We start from the raw sequence: 17,014 nt of genomic DNA, 5'->3' as shown, positions 1-17,014 counted from the left end.
ATATACCCCATATTTACTCATTTCTCTATTAATGAACATTGTAATGCTGCAACGCATACACTACCTAGAACAGTATCTTTAAAACATTTAAATGAAGGAGGCAGGCTTTTAATTCAAGCAATATCCGCATAAAATCTCTCAGGCAGACTATTTTTGCTTCAATTTTTTTTTCGCTGTTCATATCTACTCTGCATGCATAGAAGGAATAAATACCTGAAATTTCCTAAAGGTCTTTTACTCAGTCCCCAGAAAAAAGCAGCTCTGATGTGGTATGTGTAAAGGGGGAGGAGTGGGCGGATGAAGTGGGTAGAGACGGACACAAAGAAATGTCAATGACAAAATACATAACAGTGAAAGTTTGGAGCCGGGGCCAGTGGCAGCGGCAAAAGTTACCAATTTGGGGGAGGTCTGAGAGTTTACAGTGCAGAGCATGTTCTGTGCTATCATATGCGGATAACAAAATAGCCGAATACACAAATCTTTCCATGCTTGTGAAAGACGTAACTATCTAGCTACAGGCGGTTGCCATGGAAACCCGGGGCTGCGGGGAGTCGGCCAGAATTCTTGATGCGCTTAGAATGTTTCTTCTTCTGGCCTTCTGCTCTTCGCAATTATCGTCCCTCTCCTAGGTCCTACGCCCATTTTATAGGCTCTCATGATTCTCTTCCCCTCTTGATTCTCTCGTTGCGCGTTCCAGGTCGCCACCTTGGACCATGCGTCAAGATGGCGCCCCGTGGTCCCAGAGGTACAGCCCAGGCACGCCGGGGACGCTACGCACGCACGTATTCGGGTGCGAAGGGTGGGGCAGTGACGCCAGACGTCTCCCCGCCCTCTGTAGTCGCTCCGCCCCCGGCCCCACTCCGCCTTCCTCCCACCCCGCGAACCCGGAAGTGGAGGAGGAGGCGCGGCGGCGGCGGTGGCCAAGCAGGCAGAGACTCCCTGAGCTGTTCCCGGGAGCTTGTCTGGGTTTGGGGGCGGGAGACAGGCTGAGCCGCCTGGGCGGCCTGGCCTGTACGGGGAGGGGGAGGCCATGGCCTCGGCTGAGTTGCAGGGGAAGTACCAGAAGCTGGCTCAGGAGTACTCGAAGGTACCCATCGTGATCTGGGAGTAGGGGGTCCCCTGCCCTGCGGCCTCGGGTTGCTGTGGCAGCGACTTGTCGGGACCGAAGGGTACTGCGGGAGGGGCACGCGAGCGCGCCCCACCTTTTCCCTCCGCCGCCTCCGTCCACCATTACGATGCCTCCACCTGCAGCTCCTAGGAGATGGGGCCGGGCGGTGTCTGCGTCCGTGAGCGTTTCTGCAGGAAGGAGCTGGAGTTTGATTCTTGCTTTTCACTGAAGTAGCAGGCTTGGGACTGGGATGTCAGAAATTCTGGCTTCTTGCCTCTAATGCTGGCCGAGAAGGGAAGGGAAAGGTGTGGACCACTCCTCCCCTCGCTGATTCCTCAATTTTCTCAGCCTAGGGATGGGGAAGATCAACCCTTCTCCCCTCCCACAGGGATGATATGAGGTTAAAGAGATTTATCTTCCCCCGAATCAATTCGAGAGGGTGGAGACATTCGGGTAAACTGCTTCACTAGGGATGCGTGGTTATGAATGTATTCACTGCTTTGGCAAGAGGTTGTCAGGAATGATTTTGAAAGCTTGAGTGCTACGGCTCTATCCTTTTCTTTCTCTTGTCCCTCGGTCACCTGGAATGGGGTAGACACCCAGCAGGTGCTCAATACATGTTAAGCAACATGGGGACCTGCCCCTTTGTCGTGTTTATGGCATCAGTCTTTTAAACGATAGAACCCTTTCCTTGGAAAAGGATGCTGCAGTTTCTGGGTGGAGTGTTTCTAGTTTAAGAATATTTTAATGAAGTTATTAAAGCAGAATTTTACATCTTTGGAAATTGATTCAACAATCATTAAGCTTAGTTTTCAGTGATCTTGGCATTCATGGAGTCAATGGGAAGATGGTAATCCCTTTTTGCAATTTGGAGAAACTGAGACACATTTTATACGTTAGGATTTCATTCAATAATAGCAAGATGAAATATTCTTTGAAAAATAAAACCAGTGCCTAAACATACACACTTAAGTCCTCACCATCAAATAGGAATATTTCGAGATACTATACTTATTTCAGTGATGCTACCATTAGCAAAACTTTGTTGCATTTCCATTTGAAATTGTCTTAACAGCCTGTGGCACAATGTTAGTGATGGCAAGTCTTCATTTTTTGAAGGAGTATTTCCTTGCTTGAAGGGCCAGAAGTTGTTTGGAACAAATCCATGTGATGAAGGGAGGTGGGTGGAGGTTGGCAATGCTCAAATTTGGCTCTACTATTTTTGGTTGAAAATGTTTCATGATCAACACCTGTGAAAAGAAGGAAAAAAATAAGAAAATGTTTCATGAGTATAAAGAGAGGGGACTGATTTTCTTCTCCAGAGAGCCAGCAAGCTCAGAAGGCCATTCCAAATGGCAAGAGAGGCGTTCGAAAAATGTTTTGAGTAGGGACTACATTGCTGAAATAATTGTATAGCCTCCCAAAGTAATAAAAAGTGAAAAATTTTTGGATATGTAAGCTTGTTCAACACACAATATTGCCCCCTGTGAGCAGTCTGCCAGGGTCTGTTGAGTGAGTCAGGGTTCCAGCTTAACAAGTCACCTTTAATGGAGTATTCTAACGTAGTACATAGTTATGATATAGTATGACAAGTGTCAGTTCAGTGGGACTACCGAAGACATTGAGTAAACGTTGAGGTTATAGTGGGGATTAGAGAAGAGGAAATGAGGGAGTGGTAGCTTTCCAGGCAAAGGGAACAGTCCATGTTTGCTGGTATGAAAGTTCATTAAGATTAATCTTAATGAGCCTTCACACGGCAGAGAGTGGTGAAATGAGGTTGGAGAGATAATTTGGACCCCATCATGAAAGGTTGTGAATGTCAGGTAAGAAGAGTGAACTTTACCTTTTGAGTAATGGAGAGACGCCAAAGGTTAAGCAGGGGAGTGACGTTACTTTTAGGAAGGACACTGATAACTGTGAAGGATGGATTGAAATAGGGAAAGATTGGTGGGGAAAAAAGCAGACAGTAGACTGTTGAAATAGATTTTGGGAGAGTAATGTAGGTTTGTATAAAGTTAATGACTTCTGGGCTGTAGAGAAGGGGCTTGATTCAGAAATTATGGTTAAAAAATGCTTTTCAGCTTTCCTTTTTTTCGAGTGCCTGCTATGTGCATGGCACTAACGAAAGATACAAGGCATTCATCCTTGCGTCTCATTCATTTTGGGACTTGGTGAGTGTGGGAAGACTCAGAGTTGTCCCTGCAGTTCTGAGCCACCGACACAATGAGGGCTGGCAGGAAGAAGGGCCCCTTAAGAGTGAAGGGCTATAAGGGAGGTTAGATACAGTCTAGGAATTTTAGGGTTGGAAGGCACACTAAATTTGTTATTCACGTATGAGGTGATGTTGGAAGTAATGGCTGAAACTTTCTAATGGAGATGGACTGACTAAAAGTCAGGACAAAGGCTAGCACTTTTGGAGTTAAGTCCCATCACGATGCACTTTGAGAGTTAATCAGGGTGGAAATTGGGAAACACGTGTGGGAAGGATGTGCCTGGAGGAGGAAGAGATGCTAAGGAGACTGTAGGAGGCCTGCCAGACTTGGGGTCATCTCCCCTATTGGACCAGGCCAGTTTTCATTCTTTTAATTGCAATGTGATGGGAATTTCAGAACACAAGAGAACAGATCCTGAAAAAAAGATTTCTTGTGCTTTTTATAACCTGTCAATTCTAGTAGCAGGCAATTTCTAGATAAGATCTGTGTTCTCTCCAGCCCTGTGCCTAAGGTATTCCACCTTTTTATTACCTTCCCTGGTACAAGTATCGTTGTACGTGTACAACTTGTACAACTGGGCTGATGTTGAAATCCAGTTGCATAATTTTTCTGCCTTATTTAGGATACAAAGGAAAAAGATGTCCTCTTAATCTGGAGAAGGAAGCCCATCAAGAGAGCAGCAAGCATGATCTCTAAGCCAAGGACACTGGCAGAGTCTTACTCTTCTTTAATGCAGATTTCAGCCTTTGTTCCAGGAAAGGTCCCACCACTCATAATCTTTCCTCTTGAAAAGGAAGGAAAAAAAAAAAAAAGAAACAAATAGTGGTCTGAGGAGCTCCCATTACAGAGAGTCCAGTTAGATAAAAGATGAACTGTGGAGGTCAAAGCAGATGAGAACTGCTGAGGCAAACAGGTTGCTAAAAGAAAGTGTTATGGAAAGGTTAGTAAAAATGAAGATTAAGACCCAGTGGTTTGGGCAATTAGAGGGTCGTTTGAGGTTTTTAAAATTTCAGGTTCAATAGAGTTTGGGGAGGGAGAATGAATGTGTGTAGAAGTTGGTTTTCAGAGGTGTGTGAAGTTAATAAATAACAGATGCGAGTTACCTCCTTGAGATGTGAAGGAAAGTTAATCAAGACCTCAGTTGCTACATTATAGATTAAGTATGAACAACCATTTCTGACTTGCTGTTTCTTCCATGACCTGCTCAGCTTCTGATGCTCTGTTGTATCTTCATTGTGGAGAAGAGAGGCAAAAAGTGCTCAGTTCTGGCTCATTTGATTTTAGCCTGCTTTCTTTATGGGAGCACTCTTGCCTGGCACCGTGGTATGTGTGTAAGCAAGTTTCAAGTTCTAACTGTCTTCCCAGGGTTTGTGTTACCCTGGGTCAGTGATTCTCAAAGTGTGGGACCTGAAACAACATCATCTGGAAGTGGATTCGAAATGTAAATTCTTGGGTCCACCCTGCACTACTGCATCTGAAGCTAGCAGTGAGACCCAGCAATCTGTGTTGTAACAAACCTATCCAGTGATTGGATTCATGCTAACATTTGAAAATCATTGCTCAAGGAATGGTATTGGGAGAGTAGCCTTGGCAGAAATAAACATAATCTTTTTAAAGCTTTTTTTTTTGTTTTTTTGAGACAGTGAATGCCAGCAGGAAAGCCAAACATCCATTATTTCTCTACAGTTTACTTTGCAATTGATGCTTCCTTTACTTGCAAAGGGGATTGCCTTTGGGAACTTTTTAGACTTCTGCTCTTAGTACACAGCTCCTCATATTGAGAAAGGATCAGTTTTGATCCAGCATGTTTGCTCTCCAGATAACAGGATTTGGCAGTACCTGATTTATCACCCACTTTTATAGAGAAATAGACTCAGGAGCTGGATGGGGTTAAAATTGAGTATGAGCTTTTTTTTTTTTTTGACCCTGATGTGTAGGTAGGATTCACTAGTAAAGTTGGGTTGGAAAACAGGTTTGTGTTCAGTGCTATCCAGTGGAAGTTTCCATGAGAATGAAAATGTTCTGTGTCTGTGCTGTCCAGCAGGGTAACCACTAGCCATGCATGGCTGTTGAGTGCTTGAAACGTAGCTAGTGTGTGACTGAGGAACTGAATTTTAGGTTTTATTTAATTTGAATAATTTAATTTAAATGGCCACATGTAGCTATTGAGTACTCTGTTGGACAGTGCTAGCTTAGACCCTGGGTCTGTGCATCACAGACGTAAATGTCTAAATTACTCACTTGAAGACCTTGTTAAACTGCAGATTCTGGGTTAGTAGGTCTGGGGTGGGGCCTGAGATTCTGCTTTCAGGTGATACTATTGCAGCTGTCCAAAGACCACACTTGGGACAAGGCCCTAGAAAGACAAGGGGCAACCTCCTCTTCCTCTTTAGTTTAACTGATTTACTCACCTGTTCATGGAGGGTCAGCTAAACTGCAAGGGTTGGGGTTTTGTCCTAGTGAGTTTCCCTGCATGGGAGCAGGAGCAGGAGAAAGGATGCCATTTGAGGCAGATGTGAGTTTTTTCCTGCCTCAGTGACAAAGTAACCCCAGCTACTGCATAATATGTAGCCTGCACATACTTCATCCCTGTCCTGGAATAGGAACAAGTAAGTAGGCAGAAAGAAAGACTAAGTAGGATTCCCAGTAATTTGGAATACTTAAAATGTTAGAACTGGAAGGAGTTTTAGGGGTCATCCAGGCCAGATACTGCAGCTGGGGTCTGCACATGACTTCAGTATTCTGAAGCTTTGAATCAGGGTTTTAGTGTGGCGTGGGGTTGTCTTGCACACATCACTATATATTTAAGAAAAGACTGTATGTTTAAAGGTTTGTTTTATAGGGTTATAAAATATGTATAAATGTCAAAAAAAAGTCCATTGCATGAAGACGGTCATGTAAAAGTGGTTCTAACGCAGAAGATTTTGAGATTAGCTGAGAAAATGCATATGAGTGGTTCATCTCACTTTCCCAACAAATTCTTCCAATGTTTTGTGATTGAAGGTAATAAAGCCCCAATCTTGGGCCATTTAGTCTATCACATATTGTCAGAGTGGCATGAGAGAAGTCATAGTGAGCTTACCACCACTCTCTGTCCTAGGAGAAACAGCTGTGTGATAGGCCTGACTGAAGCTGGGCTATTCCAGAACCAGAGTTATAGAGAGCAGGTCTGGGCACTGGTCATTAGAGAGTTAGGCTCAAGGCTTTTAAGGATTTTTGGTGTCCAATAGGACCATGAGGTTCACATTATTTGGAGAGTCTTCAAAAAGAACTGTTAAAGTAATGGCAATCTCTTATATAATGTGTTACATTTAAACACCTTTATATGTAGTATAACTTATTAATTTGATTTGATTAATTTGATTAATCAAATTAACTGATCTGATTAACTAACTGAAAATTTATTGAGTTCCTTCTCTATCCATAGCATTGATCTTTCATTGCAGGCAGGAAATACAAGGAAGTATACTGTAGTCTTTACCATGGAGAATAGTTTAAGTTGGCAGGTGGGAAATGAATACAGAAATTGATTGATTGATTGATTGATTTGCTCTGTCTCCCAGGCTGGAGTGCAGTGGTGTGATCTTGGCTCACTGCAACCTCTGTCTCCTGGGTTCAAGCAATTCTCCTGCCTCAGCCTCCCAAGTACCTGGGATTACAGGTGCCTGCCACTGTGCCTGGCTAATTTTTGTATTTTTAATAGATACGGGGTTTTGCCATGTTGGCTAGGCTGGTTTTGAACTCCTGACCTCAGGTGATCTGCCCACCTTGGCCTCCCAAAGTGCTATGATGACAGGCGTGAGCCACCGCCCCCAGCCTGTACAGAAATATGTATATTAGTAAAATGTAAAATTTACTGATTTTAGAAGTAAAATTAAAACTGAATAGTTTAATAAAGAGATGTTTTGTTGTTAGTAAGTGCCAAAGGAACTGAGGCACAGACTCTCTGTGGGCCACAGGGAGTCAGGGAGTGATTAGGAAAAATTATGGAGGAAGTAGGGCCAGAGGTAAAAAGTAGGATCCTAGAGAACAGGTGGGATTTGGTTGGCCAAACGGAGGAAGGGCTGTGCTTTCAAAGTAAGGGTAAAATGAATCAGAAGATTACAAAACAAGGAAGTATGAGATTTAAAAGGATTAAGAGGGATTCAGAGGTACTCTTCCCCCACTGAATGGCACAGAAGAGCTTGGTGCACAGCTGTTGAAAATAAGCTCTATCATCTGTCGGAGAGTTTTTCTGTACTAATAGAGACTTCAGGGCAATTGTTTCTCAGTTATGTCATGTGCATTGGAGTCTCCATTCTGGACTCCTAGAGGCAGTAGTGACCATCCGGTAATCTTATACCTACATCTGAAACAGAAACAGCGTTCATTTGCCTCCCCTCTGTGGTGAATACTGGTGCAGAGAAAGATAGATTCTAAAAGAGCAGGCTGGCTGGATGTGGTGACTCACGCCTGTAATCCCAGCACTTTGGGAGGCTGAGGCAGACAGATCACTTGAGGCCTGGAGTTCAAGACCAGCCTGGCCAACATGGTGAAACCCTGTCTCTACTAAAAATAAAAAAATTAGCCGGGTGTGGTGGTGCATGCTTATAATCCCAGCTTCTTGGGAGGCTGAGGCAGGAGAATCGCCTGAACCCGAGAGGTGGAGGCTGCAGTGAGCTGAGATCACACCACTACACTTCAGCCTGGGCAACAGAGCAAGAGTCAGTCTCAAAATAAATAAATAAATAAATAAATAAATAATTTTTAAAAATCAGGCTAATAAGAGCAGCTCAGCATTTTATAAGCTGCTCATTCAGTAATGCAGTAAGAGTGGCAGAAGTGATGCTGAAATGCAGAAAAACGTCAAATGCCACAAAGAGTAGTTAAAATGGCAGTAGAGTATGCAAGCTTATCATCTTCCTTCATTTCTACCTACTAAGTAATAGAAAGGTGTTTCAGATAACAGTTTCTTAAAAAGCTGCATTGTCTGTTAAATGGTTTCATTGAAACCGTGTTTGAGTTACCAGTTTAGCAAAAAGTATTTTCCAAAGGAAAATCCTAATTTTTTTTTGTTATAATCAGTTATATTAAATTCCTAACAGCAATAGCTTGAAAGTTTCATTTTGCTTTTTAACAAAGCAGTCTGTTCAGTTTGCTTTAAATACTCTTCGGTGTGCCTTAGGAATGAAAGATGAGGTTATTTTTCTTAAAATTAATTGCTGTTGTTCTGGTCCTACAGGAAATTATCAGTTCAGTGAACTTCAAGCTTCGTTCTTAGTCCTTGAAGTAGTCATTAGGAGTTTCTAAATACCACACAATGAAGACATGTAAGAGATTACAGATCGCAGCTAAGACAGGGATATGAAATAAAATCTAAAGACTTTAGGTTTATAAAATAAAATCTAAAGACTAGGTTTATAAAATAAAATCTAAAGACTTCAGGTATATAAAATAAAATCTAAAGACTGAAGCAGTATTGTTATTTTTTTGGCTACATGGATTTGAAAGTATTTATTGAATTCTGCTAAGTAGCACATTATTCAAGGGTATGTTGATATTTGCTTAAAAAGTAGAACACTGCTTCATGGAAATCAACATTAAAGTGGTATTTCTCTCTTTTGAACTTGTAGAGCAGAAGTTACCAAACTCTGTAAGAGGCCACACAGTAAATATTTTAGGCTTGAGGCTATGTGGTTTCTGTTGCAGCTACTCATGTCTTCCATTGTACCTCAAAAGCAACCATAGACAGTACGTAAATGAATGAGTATGGCTGTGTTCCAATAAAACTTTAAAAATAGCATGCCAGTTTGGCCCTCAGACCTTAGTTGGCCAACCCATGTTCTAGAGAATTTAATATCTTCTACTTTTTTTTTTCCAAGCAGGAAATACTAGTATTGCTAGTTATCTTTTAATATTTTATCTTCCCTTTTAAAGTGTAAGTTCTTTGAAAATAGAGACCACATGTTTTACATCTCTCCCCCATATCAATCAAGGTGTACAATGACTTACACCATGCAAACTATAATAAAGGTATCTGTTGTCATTTTGAATCTGTTCTAATCATAAGTGTTCTGTTTCCATTTGTGGAGCATTTTATAGTTTAGAAAGTGCTTTGACATAGGTTTCTTATCTGGTTCTCACAGTAGCCTCAGAAGAAGGAACATGGGGTAAATGAATTTACCCATTCTATAGACCATATAGCTGAAGCTCAGAAAGGTTAAGTGAATTTACCAAGTTTATATTGTCTAATAAATGGCAGAGCAAAGATTTGGATCTGCTTTCTTTTTTTTTCAAAATTACCCAGTGCATTTATCCAGAAATTATGTATACACTTACATATTTGCCTTTCACACATTTAGTATAATTTTATATAAAACATTTATAACTTTAATTTTTATATAATAATTAACCAAAATACATTTTGTGAAAGAAATTATAGCTCATTATATTTTACTATTGACAACTTTTCTTTTTATAGTCATACATGTTCTTGACTTAGTTATTTGGTCAGCCTATGTCTTCAGGTCATTTTTTTGAAGGGAAATGTTCATGTATTATAACATTGTAAGTCCCTGCATGTCTGAAACTACCTCTGTTGTGCTTGAAAGACAGTGTGGCTAAGTATATAATTCTTAGGTGATACCTATTTTCTCTCAGAACCCTGTGGATACTTTTTCATTGTCTTTTGGTGTATAGGGTTATAGCAAAGAATTATAAGACCAGAATAATTTTCTTCTTTGAACACAGCCTGTTCTGTTTTGTTTCAGCCTAGATGTGAATAATACTTTTTATTTATTTCAAGGTTGAAAATAAACTGAAGGGTTTCTTTCCTTGTTAATTGTGCCTGGTACTCCTTGAGTGCTTAAAATTGGTAGACTCAGATATCTCTGAGTCTACCAATTTTACTTAAAGTTTACCAATTTTACTTAAAGTTTACCAAGAAACTTTAAGGAATTACACAATATATGGGAAATACTGGACCAGATTGTGGGCAGGGGGGAAGAGAGAGAAGCACGTGAGGAACAGCTGTAAAGAAAGAGGCAGAAATCCTTCAGTGCTTGATCAACCACCAGTCTGAGAAGGGGTGACGCAGGAGGCAGGGAGCACCATGGGATAGTACAAGCATATTTGCAATCTACCAGCATTTGGGGAAGCAAACAAGGGATCCAAGGGCACACTGTCTGGGTATTCTGCAGCTGTACTTATTCATAGCCACTTTAGATCTAGCATAGAGAGCATACCAGGAACCTAAACTGAGGAATTTACTCATGCAACATGTGTTATGTACCTACCTTCCACAAGACAGATGCTTTTCTAGATGCTAGGGTTATAACAGTAGACAACAATAGAAAAGTCCCTTTCATAGAGCTTACAGTCTAAGGTGGGAAATAGGCAAGAAACAAATAAGCATATCAGTGGGTGATAGATTGGGGGTGGCTCTACTTTCCTATTTTATGAAGTAGTAAGGACTTTCTTATCAGAGACCTGAAGTGGATATTCAGGAAAAGAATATTCCAAGCAGAGGGAACAGATACGCAGACAACCTGAGGGATAGGTTTGTATGATGTGATTGGGGAAGAACAAAGAGTTCAGAGTGATTGTCACAAAGGGATGTGCGGGGAGTCACAGGAGATGAGTTCAGAGACAGGGCCTCCAGCAACGATGCAGGCCTTCCAGTTTAGGGTAAAGACTGGATTTCATTCTGTGTGTGATAAGGGTCACGAGCAGAAGAGAGACATGATTTGATTTTTGTCAGATCAAAACAAAGAAACAGTGGAAAGATGTTTTTAGAATGGATCTGCTTTCTATTGTGGTAATGAACTGTCATCTCTAACTTTCTAAAAATAGAAGAATCTCATCTTTTTAGTCTGTTGCTTAAACTGTTGAATATCCTGCAGTATTCTTGCATTTTATCTCAGAATCTTAGCTAAATTTTCCATTGAGTTTTAAATACTCAGTTTAAGATTTAGCATGCAAATATGCCTGTTCTTTTGGCACAGAAAAGGGTCGTTTCTGTTCTCTGTTCTCAGGAGACAGATCTGAGTTATGCAGAATTAGAAAGATTTAAAAAATTTTTTTATTTTTAATTTTAGAAATAGATTTTTTTTTTTTAAAGCTCACATAGAAGGATGTCTCATTCTTTCAGTTTCTCAGAGAAGAACCTGGTCTTTCATGATATCTGCACTGAGCCCTGGGAATATTAGTCTATAAACCTTTTGCTTCAGCTGCAGTGAACTTGTTTATTTATACTTAAGTGCTCTATGTTCTTTTCGCTGAGAATATTTTCCTCTTATTACAGAAGTAAATTTTATCTTTTAAAACCCTGTCAGTGGTGGTTGTATAGATGCATACATAAGTAAAAATGCATTTAGCTGCATAATTTCTGATTTGTATACTTTATTTAAAATAACGTTATTTCTCAATATTTAATAATTAACTGTGAAAAAAAGCCCAAGTTTTACCTCTTTCTCGAAAGGCATCTCTCGCCTCTCCAGCGCACTGCTTTTTTCACTTACATGTAGCTTTGTGAAATAGCCAATATTGTCTAATTGACATTATGACTTTGGAATCCAAACTGGTAGAGTCTGAATCTCAGCATTGGTAGTTAACCTCTCTGTGCCTCAGTTTCCTCATCTGTAAAATGGAGGTAATTAGAGTATCCACTTCATAGGATTGTGAGGATTAGATGAAGTAATACATGAAAGTACTTAGGATGGTGCCTGGTTTGTAGTGAACATTCAGATGTATGTTGGTATTATTACTAACTTTTGAGTGGAGCCTACTTCGTAGTTGCTTTTGTATACTGCCCCAGCTGATGCCTGAAGCCATTGTCGATGATGACATTTACATGTCTAATATTAGGCACAGTGTCCTGCTGGGTATGTTGATGCCCCAACATTTTTATTTTCTGTGAAATTCTTACTTAATAATTAGTCCAGTTGTATGTATTTTACAAATGAATTGTGTGTCAGAATTTCAAGGAACATGGCATATTCAGTACCCTGTTATTTATTGTATTAGTTTTTATTTAGGGATGGGTCTTGGTTTTATAGAAAGAGTGACACACTAGAAATTAGGAGACTGGATTTTAGTCCCAGTTTTGCCGTTGATTTTTGTTATGTCGTTAGGCAACTCAGCCTGTGTGTCCTTATCTGCAAAATGGTGAATTATTCTATCTACTACCCTCTTTGGGTCTAATACTTTTTTGTTCTCATATATTTGTGAGAAGCTACTTAGTTACTCAGTGTAATGTAATGTTGCCTGTAAAATTGATGTGGTTTCCTTGATATAACCAATTGCTTTATATTAAAAATTAATTATTGCTTTCTCTGTTTTCAGCTTCGGGCTCAGAATCAGGTTCTGAAAAAAGGTGTTGTGGATGAACAAGCAAATTCTGCAGCTTTAAAGGTGGGCAACAGGATATTTGTGTTGTGAGGGTTATTAGCATTTGGTGTTGGCTCAAAACAGGTTCATTGGGTTTTCTGGGTTAAAGTTCCAACTCTGACACTGATTCAGTAGGGATAAGGGACAGTAATACAGTTTTTTGTGGTTAATTTTCCTACTTGCTTAGGTAAGAATATGAGGTACTTTACTTTCCTTAGCTAAAAATTATAAAAAAGATATTATGTGACTTTGTCTAGTGCCTTACTCCTGTGCCTCAAGGCCTTCACTTAGCTCAGTTTATCTGGATTATTGAGGCTTCTTATCAGTTGTCATCAGACAGCTCTCTGAGGGAGGCTAGGTCATATTCCTATTTGAATCCCTCTCACTCAGCAGATGGGAGGTCTCTAATAAGTAGATTCCATTGTGTGAATCATTTAGCCCCTAAATCTTGCCTTTAGTTGAGCTATTTAATAGTAATAACCTGTGTTAATCAGGATACTCTTTGAGTGATACATTTTACCGTCAGCACTTTTGTTAACTGAGGGGAGAAATATGATAGATGAAGGAATTTATTTCTGCCTCATTTCTAGTAGGCATGTAGTAAATATTGCTTAGTGATTTTTTTTTTTTTTTGAGACGAAGTCTCGCTCTGTCGCGCAGGCTGGAGTGCAGTGGCCCGATCTCAGCTCACTGCAAGCTCCGCCTCCCGGGTTTACGCCATTCTTCTGCCTCAGCCTCCCGAGTAGCTGGGACTACTGGCATCCGCCACCTCACCCGGCTCATTTTTTGTATTTTTAGTAGAGACGGGGTTTCACCGTATTAGCCAGGATGGTCTCGATCTCCTGACCTCGTGATCCGCCCGTCTCGGCCTCCCAAAGTGCTGGGATTACAGGCTTGAGCCACCGCGCCCCGCCGATATTTTTAAATGGATAAATTAATCCTAGGATTTGGATTTCTTCTTGGCCAAGTTTCAGTTAAATATACTGTCTAGCTCACTCATTTGCTCTTTCCCTTGCTTGCTCCCTCTGCTCTCTTTAGACAGATGGGATTAGGATTCTTCTTACTCCCATCTCTTTCGGGAGAAGCCCCTGATGAGTAATATGTCTAAGGTGGCTCCACGTAGGCAACTAAGCCACAGAAATTGTCCTTTTAGGTAGCCAGTTGTTGGATCCTATAGGAGAGAAATCTGTCTCTGAGTGTCTCCTCCTTAGGTGTGGTTAGCACAGTCTAAGGGCTGAGATGGTTCTCAACACCCCACCCATACTTCCAGGCTCTTTGCACCCAAGCCAAGATGATTAAAAAAGAAGCTTTATAGTCAGAATTTATTAGTCAAGTTATTATTTTACAAAAATTGTTGAAGAAATGATCATTATATCTCCCAATAATATTTAAACTTATTGCTGGGGAAGGTCTTTCCTAGTTTGTCCTAGTAGCCTGCGCTGGTGTTTCATACCCTCCTGTTGCTGGTTGTGTTTGATTAACTCTGTGATGGCAGCAATGGTAGGAACAGTGGTAGGAGTGGTGACAGCTGGTTCTGTTGATTGAGCACTCACAGTATACCAGGCATTGTGCTAAGTACATTATATCCATTATCTCATTTAGTGTTCACAACAACCCTATGAGGTCAGATAACATTATCATCCCCATTACAGAAACTGGAGTTTAACGAAAGGCTGGGATAGATGTTTTCTGAAATTAATGATTGGCTAATGGAGTTGGAGCATTAGTTCATTTTAAGAACTAGAAGCATAATTGTATATTATAATTATAAGAATATAAATTATGAGAAAAAATAATTTTTTTTATTTTAATATTTATTACAGTAGTCATTGTAATTATAGTACACCAAGTGACAGTATGCCAGTTTGCTAGACAGGAATATTAGGATGTCCTGTGTTACAGTAGGCTTTTAATTTTATTACTGGGTTTACCCCTTCAGTGAGGTATAATCAGTGTTCATTGATTTGAAGTTTTAAAATTCGAAAGACAGGATGGTTTGGACATGGGCTCGGCCTGAATTTACCTTTGAGCTACAAATGAAAATTAAGGTTTTACTAAACAAATGTAGGAAAAAAATGATTTTCTCCTTAACAGGAGCATATTGTTCTATCCCTCTAGTACTGTTCTCAACATGCAGGTAATGTCAATAGAGTGTAGACACTAGTCTATGGTTTTTAGGTTGCTGTTCCTTTTTTTTGTGTGTGACAGAGTCTTACTCTGTCACCCAGGCTGGAGTGCAGTGGCACGATCACGACTCACTGCAACTTCTGCCTCCCCAGTTTGAGCGATTCTTGTGCCTCAGCCTCCTGAGTCACTGGGATCACAGGCATGCACCACCCTGCCTGGCTAATTTTTGTATTTTTAGTAGAGTCGGAGTTTTGTCATGTCGGCCAAGGCAGTTTCAAACTCCTGACCTCAAGTGATCCGCCCACCTCAACCTCCCAAAGTTCTGGGATTATAGGCGTGAGCCACTGCACCTGGCCTAGGTTGCTGTTTCAATATAGTTAAATCATCTGTTCGTTAAAGCATGACCCTTATGTTTTATAATTGTTTCAGTGACACTGGTAAACATATAGTTCTTTATTTTTTTATTTTCTATTTTTTAAAATAGAGATGAGGTCTCACTATGTTGCTCAGGCTGGTCTCCAACTTCTGGGCTTAAGCAGTCCTCCTGTCTTGGCCTCCCAAAGTGCTGCGATTACAGGCATAAGACACCGTGCCAGCCCACTTCTTTAAATATACAGTATTATATGGCCGTCTGTGTTTGATAATCAGTGAATAAAAAGTTGTCAGAACATCGTAAGTAAAATATAGTTAGAATAATTCTTTTAAAAAATAGAGTGAAAGTAAATATTTCTCATTAGTTTCCCGTTTTCTTACCCCATTATGGCATAAACAGAACAAAGTGGTCAGCAGAGGGTATGTCAGAAAGGTTAGCAGAATATTTTAGATTTTGTTTCTATTGTCATTTAGCTTTAAAGTGAATTATTGTAGGACAACATCTGAAAATATTTTTGGTATGATACTGATTTTTATCTTTGCTATGTCAGAATAGTTGAAGAAAAATTAAGTGTGGGCCGGGCGCGGTGGCTCACGCCTGTAATCCCAGCACTTTGGGAGGCCGAGACGGGCGGATCACAAGGTCAGGAGATCGAGACCATGGTGAAACCCCGTCTCTACTAAAAATACAAAAAATTAGCCGGGCGCGGTGGCAGGCGCCTGTAGTCCCAGCTACTTGGGAGCTGAGGCAGGAGAATGGCGTGAACCCGGGAGGCGGAGCTTGCAGTGAGCCGAGATCGCGCCACTGCACTCCAGCCTGGGCGACAGAGCGAGACTCCGTCTCAAAAAAAAAAAAAAGAAAAGAAAAATTAAGTGTGTTGCAAAGACTTTATTTTGACTAATTTAAATTCAGGGAGGATTTACAGAAAAACTGGAATACAGATATATTTCTTCCCATTCTTGTTCACTGAAGGGAATCATCAGTAAATCAGAGGTTCTTTTTAAATACCCAAGTTCGGCCAGGCACGGTGGCTCGTGCCTGGAAACCCAACAGTTTGGGAGGCCGAGGCGGGTGGATCACCTGAGGTCAGGAGTTTGAGACCAGCCTGGCCAACATGGCGAAACCTTGTCTCTACTAAAAATACAAAAAAATTAGCCAGGCGCGGTGGTGTGCGCCTGAAGTCCCAGCCACTTGGGAGGCTGAGGCAGGAGAATCACTTAAACTTGGGTGGCAGAGGTTGCAGTGAGCCGAGATTGTGCCACTGCACTGTAGCCTGGGCAATAGAGCGAGACTCTGTCTCAAATAATAATAATAATAATAATAATAATAATAAGTAATGTCTAAGTTTATAAACTTGTAGCCTCAATCTTTGTGTCTGTTCACTGTCACAGGATGTTTAGTTGATCGTGATCTGTTACTTTAGTATAGTTGCTCTTATTTTTATGTTTACTTGGTTTAGCCAAAAGATTATCTTTTCACAAAGTGCTAAAAACTTAAGAACTGAAATGATGCACATACAACCTGAATTTCCTAAAGCAAGAGGTTTTGATTATATTTTGGTGAAACAAAAATAATTTTTAATAAAATTTCTAAACCTTACAGCTAAACTGTGAGGACCAATCTGTTTTCACTTTGATATAGGAGCAACTGAAAATGAAAGATCAGTCATTGAGAAAACTACAACAGGAAATGGACAGTTTGACATTTCGAAATCTGCAGCTTGCCAAGAGAGTAGAACTACTTCAAGATGAACTAGCTCTAAGTGAACCACGAGGCAAGAAAAACAAGGTAGGTTCAAATACAGGCAAGTTAGTGTGACCTTGTCAT

General features: G+C 40.6%; 1 protein-coding gene across 2 annotated transcripts in view; it reads left to right on the top strand.

Moving 5' to 3' along the window:
- The first annotated feature begins 857 nt into the window (after positions 1-857).
- PPP1R21 (protein phosphatase 1 regulatory subunit 21) overlaps positions 858-17,014 on the top strand; it is a 79,875-nt gene continuing 63,718 nt past the window's right edge. The window contains exons 1-3 of one of the 2 annotated variants that reach the window (XM_030921490.1): positions 858-1,087; positions 12,643-12,711; positions 16,829-16,975. In XM_030921490.1, the coding sequence (XP_030777350.1) occupies positions 1,031-1,087; positions 12,643-12,711; positions 16,829-16,975 (273 nt within the window). In that variant the 5' untranslated portion in view covers positions 858-1,030. Of the gene's footprint in view, positions 1,088-12,642; positions 12,712-16,789; positions 16,976-17,014 lie in introns of both variants that reach the window. The other variant, XM_030921491.1, reaches the window with a different exon arrangement.

This window comes from Rhinopithecus roxellana, chromosome 17 (genome assembly GCF_007565055.1).
Source record: "Rhinopithecus roxellana isolate Shanxi Qingling chromosome 17, ASM756505v1, whole genome shotgun sequence".
NCBI lineage: Eukaryota > Metazoa > Chordata > Mammalia > Primates > Cercopithecidae > Rhinopithecus > Rhinopithecus roxellana.
Note: the sequence above shows the minus strand (reverse complement) of the source record. Positions and strands in the feature narration are given on the sequence as shown.